At 36.4% G+C, this 16,353-nt stretch overlaps 1 protein-coding gene across 8 annotated transcripts in view; it reads right to left on the reverse strand.

Annotated features, from left to right (window-relative positions):
* UTRN (utrophin) overlaps positions 1-16,353 on the reverse strand; it is a 500,711-nt gene that overhangs the window by 34,314 nt on the left and 450,044 nt on the right. For all 8 annotated transcript variants that reach the window (XM_004752757.2, XM_004752758.3, XM_004752759.3 and 5 more), the window contains 2 exons: positions 15,188-15,354; positions 14,182-14,293 (listed from right to left, as the gene is read on the reverse strand). In XM_004752757.2, coding sequence (XP_004752814.2) covers positions 14,182-14,293; positions 15,188-15,354 — 279 coding nt within the window. The remainder of the gene's footprint in view (positions 1-14,181; positions 14,294-15,187; positions 15,355-16,353) is intronic.

The following is a 16,353-nucleotide window of genomic DNA, read 5'->3' on the forward strand; positions in this document are numbered from 1 at the left end:
CACAAATTATCCGACATTCTAAGTTATCCATGTCTTTCTTGAAAGACTAAGGCTTTCGTTTATTGCTGTAAGAAAGAAAGAAGGAGAACAAAAGATTTTGAAGAGCTCATTATAAGAGACAAGGGGAATATAATGGCATAGAACTCTGCACCTTATAAATAGCTTTCCTTCATTCTCATTTTACCATCAAGGGTGGTAAGATTAGTGTTACTTTTTTGACCCCTCCGAAAGCTGACACCAAAGCTTTCAAAGCTACAAGTCAGTTAGGAGAAAGCTACTCTTGCAAACCTGGGTCTTTTCACTCTACCAGCACTATATCCCTTCTCCGAGAAAAACAACAGTTCTAAGTTCTGTAAGAGCTAAGAGCTTTATAGTCATCGACTAAAATACCTATTACTACATTAAGCGACCCTGTGGCTGATTTTTTACCAAATTCATATTGAAATGTCATCTTATGACTTTTAAATTGCAGGTCTAAGACATGTTTCGTGTAAGTAGAATTAGAAAAAAATTACCCATGAAAGAAAAAAAGAGAAATATTAAAATCGCCTGCTTTTTGGCCACCTAGGCATTTCCACCCTTAAATTGTTTGTGACTGGACTGATTTATTTTCTAATTCTTTTTATAGTAAAACAAAACACAGATATATAAAACTATGTACAACAAATGCTTGATGAATATATAAGGCAAATACCATCCAATCAGGAAACTGAACTTTGCGAGACATTCCAGAAACCCCTTCCACATGCCTCATTCCACCCCTCTCTTTCCATAATAACCATTATCTTCATTTTTATAAGCAACAACTACCTTGTGTGTAAAAAATGCATTTTTCACCCCAAAGTCTATCCCTAGATACGGTAGTTGCTCATTTCAAAAAATCTGATATATTTTAATTCACATTTAATATCTACAAATTTCTCCTCCATAGCCATTTCCTTAGAGTTTATGTTGGAAAACACAGGCAATGTGATGTAGCTGAACTTTGCTGACTGTATATTTTTGGTGCGGTTCAGCACATTCCTCACGGCCTTGGATATCCTGCAAACCAGCGGCTGGATGGAGAGAATACATCAGCTTCAAGTGTGATCTGGCAAGACTATCAGTAGTGTTTGGTAGGCACATGATATCTGGTTATCACTCTTCTGTGATCCTCACAGATGTCATGCTAAATGCCTATATCCACCCAGTGGGGGTTTCAAAATGGCGACCTTCTATCATCCATTTTCATTTATTAGTTGAAATATTATATGAAGGCATGTCCCCATGTCTATTCTTCAGCCACTCAGTAATATAGTTCATTCAGGAAGGCAGGATAACATGTTTGATTTTTCCCTTTTATTGACCGATTTTCCCAGCAACATATTGGTTTCCTACCATCCTCCAAAGATGACCTTTTTTAAAAATTATTATTATTTTCATGAATCATTATGAACTTGTAGATTTTTACCATATTTGATGGGTTTTTGGTCTATTGCAACTATTATCGTTATTGAAGATCAAATTGTTCCATCTTTGGCCAGTAGGAGCCTCTTCCAGTTAACCCCACTTAGTTTAAGTTCTACAGGTAACAATATAATTAATGATCTCCACCTGTCCTTAGGATGTTATTTCTCCAGTTATTTTGTTTGTCTGAAGCCTGGTCTCTAAGTAAATCTTCAAGAAGTACTCACAGGACCAACATTCTTGTTTGTTAGTGATAATTTTCCTGAGTCCTTACTAAATAGTAGAAGGCTGTTTTTTTCTCAATATAAAATCCTTGGCTCACATGTTCTCTTCCTTTCAGTTTCTTAAGAATGTTCTTCCATTTTCTCTTGGAGCATAAGGAATAACACGGAGGACATTGGACGATGGAGAGAAGTGAGTTGGGGAAAATCAGAGGGAGTGATGAAGCATGAGAGACTGTGGACTCTGAGAAACAAACTGAGGCTTTTGGAGGGCAAAGGGGTCGGGGGTTGGGTGATCCTGGTGGTGGGTATTAAGGAGGGCACGTATTGCGTGGAGCACTGGGTGTGGCGCATGTGAATCTTGAAAAAAATTTTTAAATATACCCTCTAATAATCCCCAAAATAAAAAGAATTTTTTGAAAACGTGAAATGAAACAAAAAAGCTTTGCTGTTGATTATTTAATTTTCTTTCTTTTTTAAGTCATGTATTCCTTCTGTTTAAAAGACTGGAAGATTTTTTTCTTTGACTTTAAAGTCCAGTAATTTTATCAGAGCATATTATAGTATTGGGCATTCTGAATCAATGTTTTCAGGCATGTGATATACTCTCAGTATATAGTTCCATCTTTTCTTTTTTTGGTGGAGAGGAAGGTTTTCCTTGATTTTTCATTTTTAGTGCTTGTTCTTACTCTGGGTTTCCTATTCTGCATTCCTATTATTCATCCTTGTAATTTTTTCCCCTGTCTTCAATATTTTGTATTTTCTCTTAGATTTGTAAATTGCTTTCTTCATTTTATTTTTACTTTTAAAGTTTGTCCCCTATTCACCTTCTATTTCTCTCAAGATAGTTACCTGTTCTGTTTATTAAGACTAAAATTAGTCTTAATTTTGAAATGAGTTTTTTTCTTTTATTTCTATTTCTTTCCTGAGTTCTGTCACCTCACCCTCTCCAAAATTTTCCAGTTCTGGTATATGTTTTCTTTCAAGGGTTAGTTCATTTTCTTAAGCTTATTTTAAAATAATAGGTTATAGTTTTGACATGTTCAAGGAGCACATATTTTTGGTAAACTTTACTATACTTATATTATTTGGTTCCTACATCTTTTGCTTATAATTGCTTTATATGAGATTTGATCTTAATACTTCCTGCTCCTCAATTTTGTCATTGTCATGAAACTTATTTTCCTAATTCAGGGAAGCTTCACACAGGTTCAGGAAAGCTTCTCTAATTTTTTTTTTTTTTAAGATTTTAGTTATTATTATTATTATTTTTTTTTTTGACAGAGTGAGACACAGCGAGAGAGGAACAGAAGCAGGGGCAGGCAGAGTGGGAGAGGGAGAAGCAGGATTCCTGCTAAGCCAGGAGCCCTATGCAGGACTTGATCCTAAGAACCTGGGATCATGACCTGAGCCAAAGGCAGACGCTTAATGACTGAGCCACCCAGGCACCCATGGTTTCTCCAACTTCACAGGGCTCCTTCTTCTGGGGTATTAAAGAATAGGGCACTTGAGTCTGGGGATTTTCTGGTCCTTTCCCTTGTCCTATTTTGGACTAAACCATTTCTCTTTTTCATCTCCGTTGCTTTGAGCTGCTATGTCTGTGTCATTCCTAGCAGTTTATACAGCCTGCGGCTCTTTTCCTGGAAGGAAGCCCTAGGAAGTCAGGTCTATGGACTCCAGAAGCCCGGAGCACCGCAGCACCTTCCGACCAAACCTCTGGGCTCCTCCCAGGTTCAAAGCTCTGTTTCCAAACCAGCCCTTTGAGTTCTGCACTGAATACCTGCTGTTTAGAGGTTCTCCATTTCTCAGGCACCTTGCTTCTTCTTCCTTCATTTTATAGAAAAAGATATCTTCATGCAGGTTTTAATGGCTGGTGGTGGCTTATAGGCACCCAGATTTATTTGGGGGGATTTCTTTTTTTTAATTTTTTTTATTTTTAAAAGATTTTATTTATTTATTTGACAGAGAGAAATCACAGGTAAGCAGAGAGGCAGGCAGAGAGAGGAGGAAGCAGGCTTCTCGCGGAGCAGAGAGCCCGATGCGGGGCTCGATCCCAGGACCCTGGGATCATGACCTGAGCTGAAAGCAGAGGCTCCAACCCACTGAGCCACCCAGGCGCCCCAATTTTTGGGGGGATTTCTTATTGCCTAGTTTTATTGTAAATGTTGCCTAGAGAGTTTTGGGTTTTTTTTTTGTTTGTTTGTTTGTTTTTGTCTAGTTTCTCTCTTATTATGTAAATAATTTAGAAATGGGAAGAAAATGACAAAGACAAAAGATATTGAAAAACTAGGCCACCATCTCCCCCAAATCCTTCTGGCTTGATTTTTAACAAGTACATAAGAACTCACATGTCCAAACAAGGACTGTCTTTCAAATTGTCATTTTTGGAAAGCTAATGAAGGTGAGTCACTGTGAAAAACATTTTAAAACTAAACCTACACAGACAAGTGGGCATGTGAATATTCAAAATATACTTCCCTCCAGTATGCTTCTATTAAGCAGAACAGAGATGATGAAAGCTTATTTAGACAATAACAAATAATAGTTCTCAACTTGCACCCCACCAACTTACACAAATAAATGCATGAAATATAAAAACATGTTTCTAAATTACAAAAGCTACCCTGGGGTAACTTTATGCATGCAACTCTCTACCAAAACCTTAGAAACTCCCATGTAAGCTGGTGTCAGATGATTTTTCAATCGAGTTCTATTTTGCCAACCAAAGTTGGGAGTATTTTAAAATTTCCTTCATTTTATTCCTTGACTGAAGACAAACAGAGAAATCACATAGAACCAATTTAATCTAAACTTTACTTGTGTTTGTATATCTACATATAAATCTAGATGTATTATTCTACATATCCCTGTTCATGTTTTAAGCTATATATTCTTATTATGAATGCTGACACCTATGTACTATTGAACTTCAAAAACATGGATATATGACTGAGAGTCTTTTCCTTCTCACTAATGTGAATTACAAGGGGTAACAAGGCTAAGGTACAAAACAATCTAGAATTTAGAAATGCTAATCCTCACAGTATTATAGTCAAGTAGATCCTTGAATAAATTGCTTTACTACTTCAGCTTAAAAAACTCCTCCCGTAACAAGAAAGATCCACAAAGCAAAATATAAAAAGGACTATGAACAATGATGTCAAATAAGCTAGAGGCCAAAACATCCAACTTCTAAATACTTAGCAGTTTAAGCAAAACACGAAGCAACTACAAATAAATAAGCAAAACCATATTAATCTAAAATCCTCCCTGAATTCCTTGGCCAGCTCATAACTAGGGATGGCAATATTATCTAATTCTTTAACAAAGAGTACTATCATTAGAGCTTTAACGATTAGCTACAAAAATGAGTAACTTTTGGACACAGTAAAATAAGGAAGTACAAAGAGGAAAAGCCAAGCTTATATAACTAACAACACAGCCATTTGGCACATGAGTAGAATAATTAAACACTACCCTTTGGATTATGCACAAGTGCAAAATCACTGTTGAACAGCATCATCATCATTAGCAAGATTTATTTCTTAAACATAAAAGTCAATAATCCCAAATGGTATACGCATACTTCTAAGGAGTCCATCATTATCACAGGACTTATCCTAAAAGATTTTCCAACATTTTTTAAATTGCAAAAACAACTTCTCAGGATTGATTTCAGTTTCACTGTTCTCAGAAAGCTGAAATTTAGATTACACTGAACTCCATGAAGAGGAGGAAATCAGGAAGACAAGCTTGGAGCCTTTCAAGTTGTAATGGAAAAATATGAAACTAAAAAATAGGCATCAACCGAATCACCAAGGGGTCAAGAGTAAGTAGGGTAAGAAGGCTTTGCAAAGGAAAATGGATGTTGTCCAAACCTCAACTTTAGAGCTAATGACACACTCTAAATGCACTCCACTTACTGAGAGGACAGGATAAGGGGAGCAAGAACTGAAAAGCCACTTCAGGATGCTGAGGTCAGAGAAGGAGCAATGATGCTGCACATTCAGCTTGCTGGCAAACGTCCCCAGTCTCATCTGATGAAGCAAGACTGCCAAAAAACAAACGACGCTAATGCGATGGAAAGCTTTCCAAAGAATGAACCAGCATTTTCTGGTTCATGATTTTCATAGTCATACAGATACATTGATGCTGGCAGGATGGAGGTAGGTGGACAGAACAACCAATTCTAGCTTCTCCCCCTCTGTCCTTGTTTGTTTTTTGCTAACCACATATAGTTTGCAAAGAAAAAATGTGAGTTCATGTTTAACTATCAAAAGAAAACTTTTTTCTGGTTTTTTCTTAGTAGAAAATTGATTTTTCTACAGTTTCTAGAAACACTAAAAATACAAAGCTTTGGTTTATTTCCCTGTATATTTAATCAATATTGGCAGGAATATGCTTGAATCTATTGCTTTAAAAGTAACATGCACTTGCTTAAAAAATGCAATACAAATGTGTTTTAAATGTTGTTAAAGTAATAAGCTGCTTTCCATATATGGTATGTGTTTCTGGTCTTCCAAACTTCTTACCAAAATCTCAATGAAACTATCTGTACAAACTAGTCCTATCCAAACCTTGCACATAAGCAGAGAATTTGGTTATGATTCTACCCCACCAATTTGAATGCTGGAAATAGCTGACATTGCTGACTTTTCTAGCAATAGAATTTTGCAAACATCCCCTCTCTTCTCCCTGAGCTAACACATCTCTCAAACCACCTTCTTATTCTGGCTCATACTTTGGTTCCTTCTGCCTGTATTTGTGAACAAGCATGTGCCCTATTCTTGTCCCCATTTCTCCTTTTCTGGTCTGGATCACTGTCCCTGACCAGGTGCACACAGCCTCTGCTTAGTTACCTTCCTTCCCTCAACTTGGTGGACTCTGGGTTCTTGGACTCATAAACACACTCTACTACATCTTGTTCATATCTGCAACTTGAACCCTTCTCCTTCAGCAAATCCTGATGCTCCTGGGATAACACATGTCCCCTATCATCTTCTCCATGATGGGCGGTAGAATCTCTCCCCGACAAAGGCCAACAATAAAGGAGGTTTACAGCATTTTGCTCTTAGCCTCAGCCTTCTCAGCAACTAAAACTAATGTGCCCATCCATTCCCCTTTGACCATACATGGCCAGAAGCAGCTACCACCTGTCACCTTCTAGAGACATACTGATGGTCTTCTAAGCGCCACCTCACTTCAAAACCTTTCATAGTTGGAACACTGAAAAAATACAATAAAATTAAAACAAAGACAAAAACAAAAAAACAAACCTTTTATGTTCCACATTAGCCACATAATGGGGTATGTCCAAACCTCCAACCACGTCAGCACTCAAAACATTATTTGGTCCCAAATTTCTAACCTGGAAAAGAAGTCCTGAGCCTTGGCCTTACTTCTTTAATATGAACAAACCTTTCTTACCCGCATGATCTTAATCACTAGCTCTTCAACCCCTTTAGGGATTTTTTTCAGTATGGGGACAGCCCAAAGCAGTCCCAGTATCATTAACACCTTTGTATCATTCATTCCCTTGGCCTTCAACTCTATCTACCGTCTCTTAATTCCACAGTGACTGAGCAATGATGCAGTCAGTGCAAATCTTTGCCAATTAACCTCAGCTGCACTCCTGTTGCAATGTAGCGATCAATTTATTCATCTCTTGTCGACTCACACTTGCCCCCAGTAGCAATTCCAAACAGTTTCCATTCTCCCTAATATTTAACCCTATCTAACTTTCTCTCACTAGCAGCAATGGCATAAACTCTTATAAATCATATATGAAACTCACCATCCTTTCTCTTGAGTTTAAAGGGCTATCTTCTACACAACTGATGAATTACTAAATGCTACATCTGAAACTGATGAGATATGTCGACTAATTGAACATTTAAAAAAAGGAGCTTTTTTTTCTTAAAGGGAATATCCTTTTTATATAACAACATACAAAAATGTGTCTAATATGAATTAAATTTTGGTTATTTGCAGCAGAGAATATAGACACTGTTTCATAAAGATAAAATTAGGATCATTTTCATTGTGAAATTAAATGATCACAAACTTTTATTCAAAAAAAAAAGAAAATGAAAATCTTCACATCTTTAATTTAAAATGTCAGTATTTTTAAAATAAATAATAAACTGAATTCAAACATGCAGGGCACAGGTAACAAGATTTGTTGTTGTCTGATTTGTTGCTGACTATTATCTTGATCCATAAACTTAGTCATTTAAAAAAAGTACATAGTCTTACATTTCTCTACATAGAGGACTTTGCTTTCCTTCTTTATATTTTCACTGTAACTCTAATCCCCAGCAAAATGCCTATATAATTGGATACCCAACAAACATAACACTCCAGCAAGCATACAGGACACAGTTTGTTAATGTGCCAAATTATGTATAATTCCCTAAGGGAGCAGAATCACTTAATCCAGGCCACCAACTCTGATCAAATCACCTTTTTCTAAGATTTAGTTTTCTCTTTAAAATGAGAATGAATTAGATGATTTCTTAGATCTTTCCAGCTTTAATATTCTATAATTAGTATTTATAATGTCAGATACGAACTCACTTAGCTTTTATGAGCCAGCTTTAACTAAGCGTAGTAAGAAAAAAGGAGTGAAAAAGAGAGTGGAGGAGGAAAACACACGGAAAACAACAGAAGATATTACAACATCGAGTACTAATTGGTGAAACAGAGGCTACAGGTAGAGCGCGCAGGATGAGGCATCCTGGGAGGGGAAGCTGGAGGACGTTGGGGAAATGTTACACACACTGTAAATTTTACACACACATACACTGAGCTGGTTTTGTGCAGAAATGGGACTTGGAGGGATGGAGAGAGAGAGAGTAGAGACAGAGATATAATGTAATCTATGTCATGCTGCTGTTTAGATGAACTCTTACTGAGCCTAATCATTGTCCTTAAACTCCTTAAATGTACAAAGTTGGATTATAGAATGGTGGAAGAAAATATGAGTTTAAAAAAGTCATTTTCGAGAGAAGAAGAATTCTACTTCACTTCTGTATATAAGTGTTTTACTGTCAATTTCATAAAATGTCTTTATAATTTATAATAGAGAATTCACACACCATTAGTCCGCTTACATCTGAAGACAAACATTGTCACAGCCAGATGATATGTTTGAAGAAATATTTCTGGAGCTTTGAGCGTTTTAAATAAGACTTCAGAAAACCTTTAACTATAGAAACATTTAGATTCAGGAAGAAGGAACTTGAAGGGGAAAGAAATGAAGTCAGTAATATAACTAGAGCACCAGCTCCACCACAAATGGAGATGCTCTATGAGAAATGCCAACATCAAGATCTGCACGGAAAAGTTTGATCCATTTAAATGCAAGTGGTGCTTATTATCTTTGCATTGAAAAATTCATGTTCGAGTTCCTTTTCCAAGGCAGACATCAAATGAGTTTAGGGAATGTTAGGTTAAAGACAGAAGAAGTGTAAAGAGGAGAGCAAAGATCCAAAGAATGCAGATGAAAAGAAAGAAAATTGGACAACCATTAATGTATTAATTCATTACTGTTCGAGTATACTGTTCAAAAATTTAATTTACATATATTTCTAGTTACTTCATCAAAAGCTGTGGGATCAAATGCAGAAAATAACCCGTCCTAAGATGGTTTATGAGAAGGTTGTTAATTAAGACCACTATATAAATTCCAGAAAGGGGCAATAGACCCCCCGCAAAACACATCTATGAAAAGGAAGCCATCCCTTCCAAAAGAGAAGTCATGATCTCGGGCATGAAAACGAGTTCACAAAAATCTACATAACAAGAAGAGCTTTGGGTAACCTGCAGATGTCATTTTAAAAATGAAAGTTTTTATGCATCAGTGAAATGCATTGGTGTATCAGAAACTTGCAAGCATTCCCAAATGCTCAATGACTATTGTTGAAGAGATGCGGATTTCAAATTATGGGGTATTTTGCAAAATCATTAGGAATTGTATTTAAGACCAAGACAAATAGTAATTTTATACATCTTTAAACATGTCATCATTTTCATTCATGTATGAAATCTTTAAAATATATTTAGTTTGTCATTTTTCCCATTTTGTGACATTTTTATAATCAGTTTCCTAAATGCCTACTTCTTTTTTTTTATTTTTATTTTTTATAAACGTGTAATATATTCTTATCCCCAGGGGTACAGGTCTATGAATCGCCAGGCTTGCACACTTCACAGCTCTCACCTTAGCTCATACCCTCCCCAATGTCCATAACCCAACCCCCTTCTCTCAAACCCCCTCCCCCCAGCAACCCTCAGTTTGTTTTGTTTTATGGTTTGTCTCCCTCCCAATCCCATCTTGTTTCATTTATTCTTCTCCTACCCCCTTAACCTCCTCATGTTGCATCTCCACTTCCTCATATCAGGGAGATCATATGATAGTTCTTTCTCTGATTGACTTATTTTGCTAAGCATGATACCCTCTAGTTCCATCCACGTCATCGCAAACGGCAAGATTTCATTTATTTTGATGGCTGCATAGTATTCCATTGTGTATATATACCACATCTTCTTTATCCATTCATCTGTTGACGGACATCTAGGTTCTTTCCATAGTTTGGCTATTGTAGTCATTGCTGCTATAAACATTCGGGGGCATGTGCCCCTTCGGATCACTACGTTTGTATCTTTAGGGTAAATACCCAGTAGTGCAATTGCTGGGTCATAGGGCAGTTCTATTTTCAACATTTTGAGGAACCTCCATGTTGTTTTCCAGAGTGGTTGCACCAGCTTGCATTCCCACCAGCATTGTAGGAGGGTTCCCCTTTTTCCGCATCCTCGCCAGCATCTGTCATTTCCTGACTTGTTAATTTTAGCCATTCTGACTGGTGTGAGGTGATATCTCATTGTTCTTTTGATTTGTATTTCCCTGATGCCGAGTGATATGGAGCACTTTTTCATGTGTCTGTTGGCCATCTGGATGTCTTCTTTGCAGAAATGTCTGTTTGTGTCTTCTGCCCATTTCTTGATTGGATTATTTGTTCTTTGGGTGTTGATTTTGCTAAGTTCTTTATAGATTTTGGACACTACACTTTATCTGATATGTCGTTTGCAAATATCTTCTCCCATTCTGTCAGTTGTCTTTTGGTTTTGTTGACTGTTTCTTTGCTGTGCAAAAAAGCTTTTGATCTTGATGAAATCCCAATAGTTCATTTTTGCCCTTGCTTCTGTTGCCTTTGGCGATGTTCCTAGGAAGATGTTGCTGCGGCTGAGGTCAAAGAGGTTGCTGCCTGTGTTCTCCTCAAGGATTTTGATGGATTCCTTTCTCACATTGAGGTCCTTCATCCATTTTGAGTCTATTTTCATGTGTGGTGTAAGGAAATGGTCCAATTTCATTTTTCTGCATGTGGCTGTCCAATTTTCCCAACACCATTTATTGAAGAGGCTGTCTTTTTTCCATTGGACATTCTTTCCTGCTTTGTCGAAGATTAGTTGACCATAGAGTTGAGGGTCTATTTCTGGGCTCTCTATTCTGTTCCATTGATCTATGTGTCTGGTTTTGTGCCAGTACCATGCTGTCTTGATGATGACAGCTTTGTAATAGAGCTTGAAGTCCAGAATTGTGATGCCACAAACTTTGGCTTTCTTTTTCAATATTCCTTTGGCTATTCGAGGTCTTTTCTGGTTCCATATAAATTTTAGAATTATTTGTTCCATTTCTTTGAAAAAGATGGATGGTATTTTGATAGGAATTTCATTAAATGTGTAGATTGCTTTAGGTAGCATAGACGTTTTCCCAATATTTATTCTTCTAATCCAGGAGCAGGGAACACTTTTCCATTTCTTTGTGTCTTCCTCAATTTCTTTCATGAATACTTTATAGTTTTCTGGGTATAGATTCTTAGCCTCTTTGGTTAGGTTTATTCCTAGGTATCTTATAGTTTTGGGTGCAATTATAAATGGGATTGACTCCTCAATTTCTCTTTCTTCTGTCTTGTTGGTGGTGTAGAGAAATGCAACTGATTTCTGTGCATTGATTTTATATCCTGACACTTTACTGAATTCCTATACAAGTTCTAGCAGTTTTGGAGTGGAGTCTTTTGGGTTTTCCACATAGAGTATCATATGATCTGCAAAGAGTGATAGTTTGACTACTTCTTTGCCGAGCTGGATGCCTTTAAGTCTCAGCCTGCTACTTATCCGCCATCTTGACTCCTCCTCCCCTAAATGCCTACTTCTACTCATGCAAATATTAACACTATACTTCTCCCCAGTTCCTTATAATGGCCAGCAGCATTCTGCACAATCTGATACTGCCTTTCTCTTTCCTCATCTCCTATCACTCTCCCTTTTGTGGACAGAGAAATTCACCCATTTCCTTCTGTTCCCCTACCATTCCCACCTCTTTCTTTCCCATCTGCATGGATATGAGACCTGTGCAGCTGCAGGGATCCCACACTCACAAGCTCCCTAAGTTTGGCTTAATGCACTGCTGTTGTCATCTTAGAAGTTATAAGACATTTCGAACAAGGGGTCCCACCTCTTCACGATACTCTGGGTACTTCAAATGACAGAGCTGGTGCTACCTACTGCCCTCTCCTTGTGGAACAGGCTTCATTTTTTTCTGTGCTCCAACCACACCAACCTCTTCCCCATCTCTAGACTTCTGTGTCTACTCTTTCTTCTCTAAAATATGTTTCTACTAGTTCTTCACACACCTGCTTCTTTCTCATCCTTCAATCTCAACTCAAATGTTAACTTCTCTAGCCGATTTTTCCCTGATTTCTTTATCGAAAGTTCTTCCTCTAATCTTCTATCTTGTTACCCATTTATTTCTAAAAGGCACCTACTATAATCTGTAATGATCTCATTTATTTGTTTCCTTGTTCCTTGTCACACATTCCCTCCTCCTAAATGAAAAGTAGCAGGAGGGACAGTAATCTTGTCTATCCTGGTAGTACACTGATGAATTAGAGCTGAGAACAGTGTCTAACACAAGGTAAGTGCTCAATATATATTTGTTGAGTGAATAAATATGTTAATCAGAGTAATAAGTGGTGCTTCATAAATTTTCTTGGAGGATTTTTTCCTCATTAAATTTATTATGCACTACAGGCACACTACATCTATCATAATTCCTCAGCATTTTCTAGAGATTTCCTCTTTCAGTATATGGGGTACCTATTTAGTTAAGACAACCAAGATTGTGAGATTTATATGTATATGTCTTATAAAAATTGCTGTTTTTCCGTCAATCCAAAAAGTCACTCAATTGCCTAAACCTAAAGAAAATGTACAGTTCTATGAATAAATTTTGGTTCACTATTTGGAAGGAGCTAAAAATAGCTCTTGACAGCAAATGAAGATAACTTCAGAAAAAATAGCTTTAAATCAAAGGAACAACAAGAATGAGTATCCAATGCAGTGAAGCTATAATAAAATGGGGGTATTAGTCAAATGTGGTAATAATGTAAAGTGGTATAAACATCTTTTGGAAATAAGTTGACCTGAAGATTTGGGCCATAAAAATACTCAGATTCATTGACCAAGGTCATTTACTTCCAGTGTTTTATTCCACAGAAATGTAATTTATGCAGGATGGAGAAAGACCTATTTTCACAAAGATGAGTGTTGTTTATAATACTAGAAAATTTAAAATAAATATAAGTATCCAGATAAATTTGAGGGAGTGGCAAGATAAATTTAATTCACTCAATTAAATATTCTGTAACTAGAAAAATTACAAGGTGTGATAATGGGGAGAGCATTTTCTATACCTCATGTTCAGTGATTAGAGCAGGATCAAAATAGCATAAATATAAGAATAAATCTAATCTGAAGAAAATAAGAGATGTGATTTATTTTAATTGGATTCAGGAGCTAGAATTATGAATTTTTTACTTTCTCTGTTTTCTACTTTTTTGCTATTAAATATATTTAATTATGAAAATATATTTTAAATGTGTCTAAAAGAGATATGATTTCTCACACATAGTATCATTTTCAAAGCAGGCCAGTATGAGCTCCTAGAGAGAGTTTGCTACTAAGAAAGGTAAGTTTAAAATCAAAACACAGAAGTAAACAAAATGCAATCCATAATTTTTTCTGAAAAAAGCATAATGTTAATGAATTCAACATAGATGTATTTGTTTAAAAGAAAACAAAAACACACCAAAAAATCTAGTTAAGCCATCTAAAAGTGATTTTTTCTGTAAAAATAATAAAATAATAAATAAATAAAATAATAAAAATAATTTCTCTAAATATACTGAATAAATTTGACTTTCGTTAATTCAAAAGCTATATGTCATTTAAAAAATAAACAAGAAGGGTGCCTTGGTGGCTCAGTTGGTTAAGCATCCAACTCTTGATTTTGGCTCAGGTCATGTTCTCAGGGTCATGAGATCGAGCCCCGGAGTCAGGCTCCCCACTGGGCATGGAGCCTGCTTAAATTTCTCCCTCTCCCTCTGTTCCCTCCCTCCCAAACAAACAAATAAAAACAAGCAAGCAAACAAACAAGAAGTGGCCCAGCACTCACAGGTATACAATATTCCACCATTGGGTAATGTAATTTGTGACCTTTTGCTGTTCGACCCGAAAAAAAGCAACTCTGGCAGACATCATAGTTAAAATGCTTTAGGCTTCTATACCTAGAGAGAAGAAAAGAAAATTGATTAGCTTGTATGCCTATTATTTAGTCCAAATCATTCATTTGTGGTAAGGAATGCCATTCATCCAAATCATGATGGAAATAAAAGGTAGGCTTGGCCACAAAATGTGGAATTTTCTTAGTATCTTAGCTCCAAATGAGGACCAAGAGAATCTTGGATTTCACAAAGGAAATTAATGAGCCCACCTCCAAGTGTAAAAAATAAATTTGGAGTTCAAGTCTCTAAAGCATGCTCCCATCGATTACAATATTGTCAGAAGACAAATATCCACATCCAAAGATTTTCTGTAATGTGTGAAAGTGAATGCAAATGGCCAGGAAGTAGAGTCATGTTTATTAGTTTGACACATCAAATTTTTAAGAAGCAATTACACCACCAATAAGAAATGGATTTCAAAATTCCCTGATATAAAGCTTCCTCTAGTGAGGGGAACAGCAGGGTTAATCAACTTAACAACAGTCTTGGGCAGAAGTAGCACAAAGTGATCAGGTTACTTCTCACTAATTAAATGTCACTTTCTGCTTACTAAGTTTGACCCCAGAGGCCTTGCAACATCACCCAATTCCATCAGAGCCATATATGTATAATGAGTCAATTATCATGCATGAACATTTCTGGGATCTATGTAAATAGAAATTCAGAAAAATCTCTGCTTCTGGAGCAGAGTGGTATAAATAACGATAGTAGTAATAAAATAAGCTTCATGGAGAAGGAATGTCATTTTCAGATAGATGGAACATGCTAAGCATCCCATTTATGGGGGACACGACCCCCCAGTGGGAATCAGGGGGAAGGGATGATGAATATATGCTGAAATTGCAACAACAGAACAGAAAACAGTCTCCTGCCACCACTGGCAACAGATCATCTCACCTGAACCCAACAATGGGACATTCCTTACAGATGTTACATTTAGCCTGATGCTTTGCAGTCTCGGCCGCTGCCACTCGATGTAAAACAGGCAGCCAAACCATGGACTGTGGCTCCAGACGCATCCAGTCTATAAACTCTTTCACACTTATCTCTGGCTTATTGTTATTCTGGTAAAGAAACACATGTATTCAAAGTGAAGAAAAGCTCTTCATTTAAATTGCAGCAGGTGTTGCTTTATAATCTTCTGAAAATCTCTACAAAGTGAAAGTTCTAGAACTCTTTCCAGGTGAGTTAAAATCACAAAATATTTACGGTTCTTCATGGAGAGAAAATTTTAGAATTTAAAATTAGAAAAAGCAGAAATTATCCTATAGGAAGAAGAAAAAAAATCCAATACCGTAATAGACTCAGATTAAAAACAAAAACAAAAACAAAAAAAACCCCAAACCATATGATTCTAGGTACTATTCTCACATAAATATTTTAAGCCTATAAAACTCATTCACCTAAGATAGTATAAATTTGAGAAAGTGAAGACTCAGTGGTAACTTCCCAAACTTGAAGGTTATGATAGTTGCTAAATAAAAACTGTTACTTCTGTGTCCTGCTCCACCTGTTATAACATCACACTGGGAACAAATTACTGTGAGTATACTTGGCAACATTTCCAAATTTATTGTGATTAATTGCATTAAATATCTTAGTCTCTCTTTAGAACCTAATACTGACTAATTTTCACATGTGCAAAGTTAAATTTGTAACAACATCCTTCTCCCACTTTTGTCAAGGTCACCCTATGAGCCAGTACATGGGAGAATCATATTTAGAATGCTCATTTGGTATTTTTTTTTGTATCTCTAAAACACGTAAAAGGGCCATTACAAAATGTAATAACTCATAACATCAATTCTCCTTAAAGAGATGGCATGAGCATTTTTTTTTCCTCAGCAATAATAAATCACTGAAAATGCTCTGGCAAAATATCTGTAGCCTTTTCCTTTATGCATAACGTGTAACGCCAGCAGTAACTTTTCTGGAAAGTTACTGTTATATACAGTAACAGATACTGTTATATACTGTTATATACAGCAAGCATTAAAAAGAGTTTTGGGGTTTGTACAGAAGAAACAACACTAATGAATCGATTAGGTGACTCCATATGTTGT

This window comes from Mustela putorius, unplaced genomic scaffold (genome assembly GCF_011764305.1).
Source record: "Mustela putorius furo isolate JIRA1106 unplaced genomic scaffold, ASM1176430v1.1 tig00003863_pilon_pilon_pilon, whole genome shotgun sequence".
Lineage (NCBI taxonomy): Eukaryota > Metazoa > Chordata > Mammalia > Carnivora > Mustelidae > Mustela > Mustela putorius.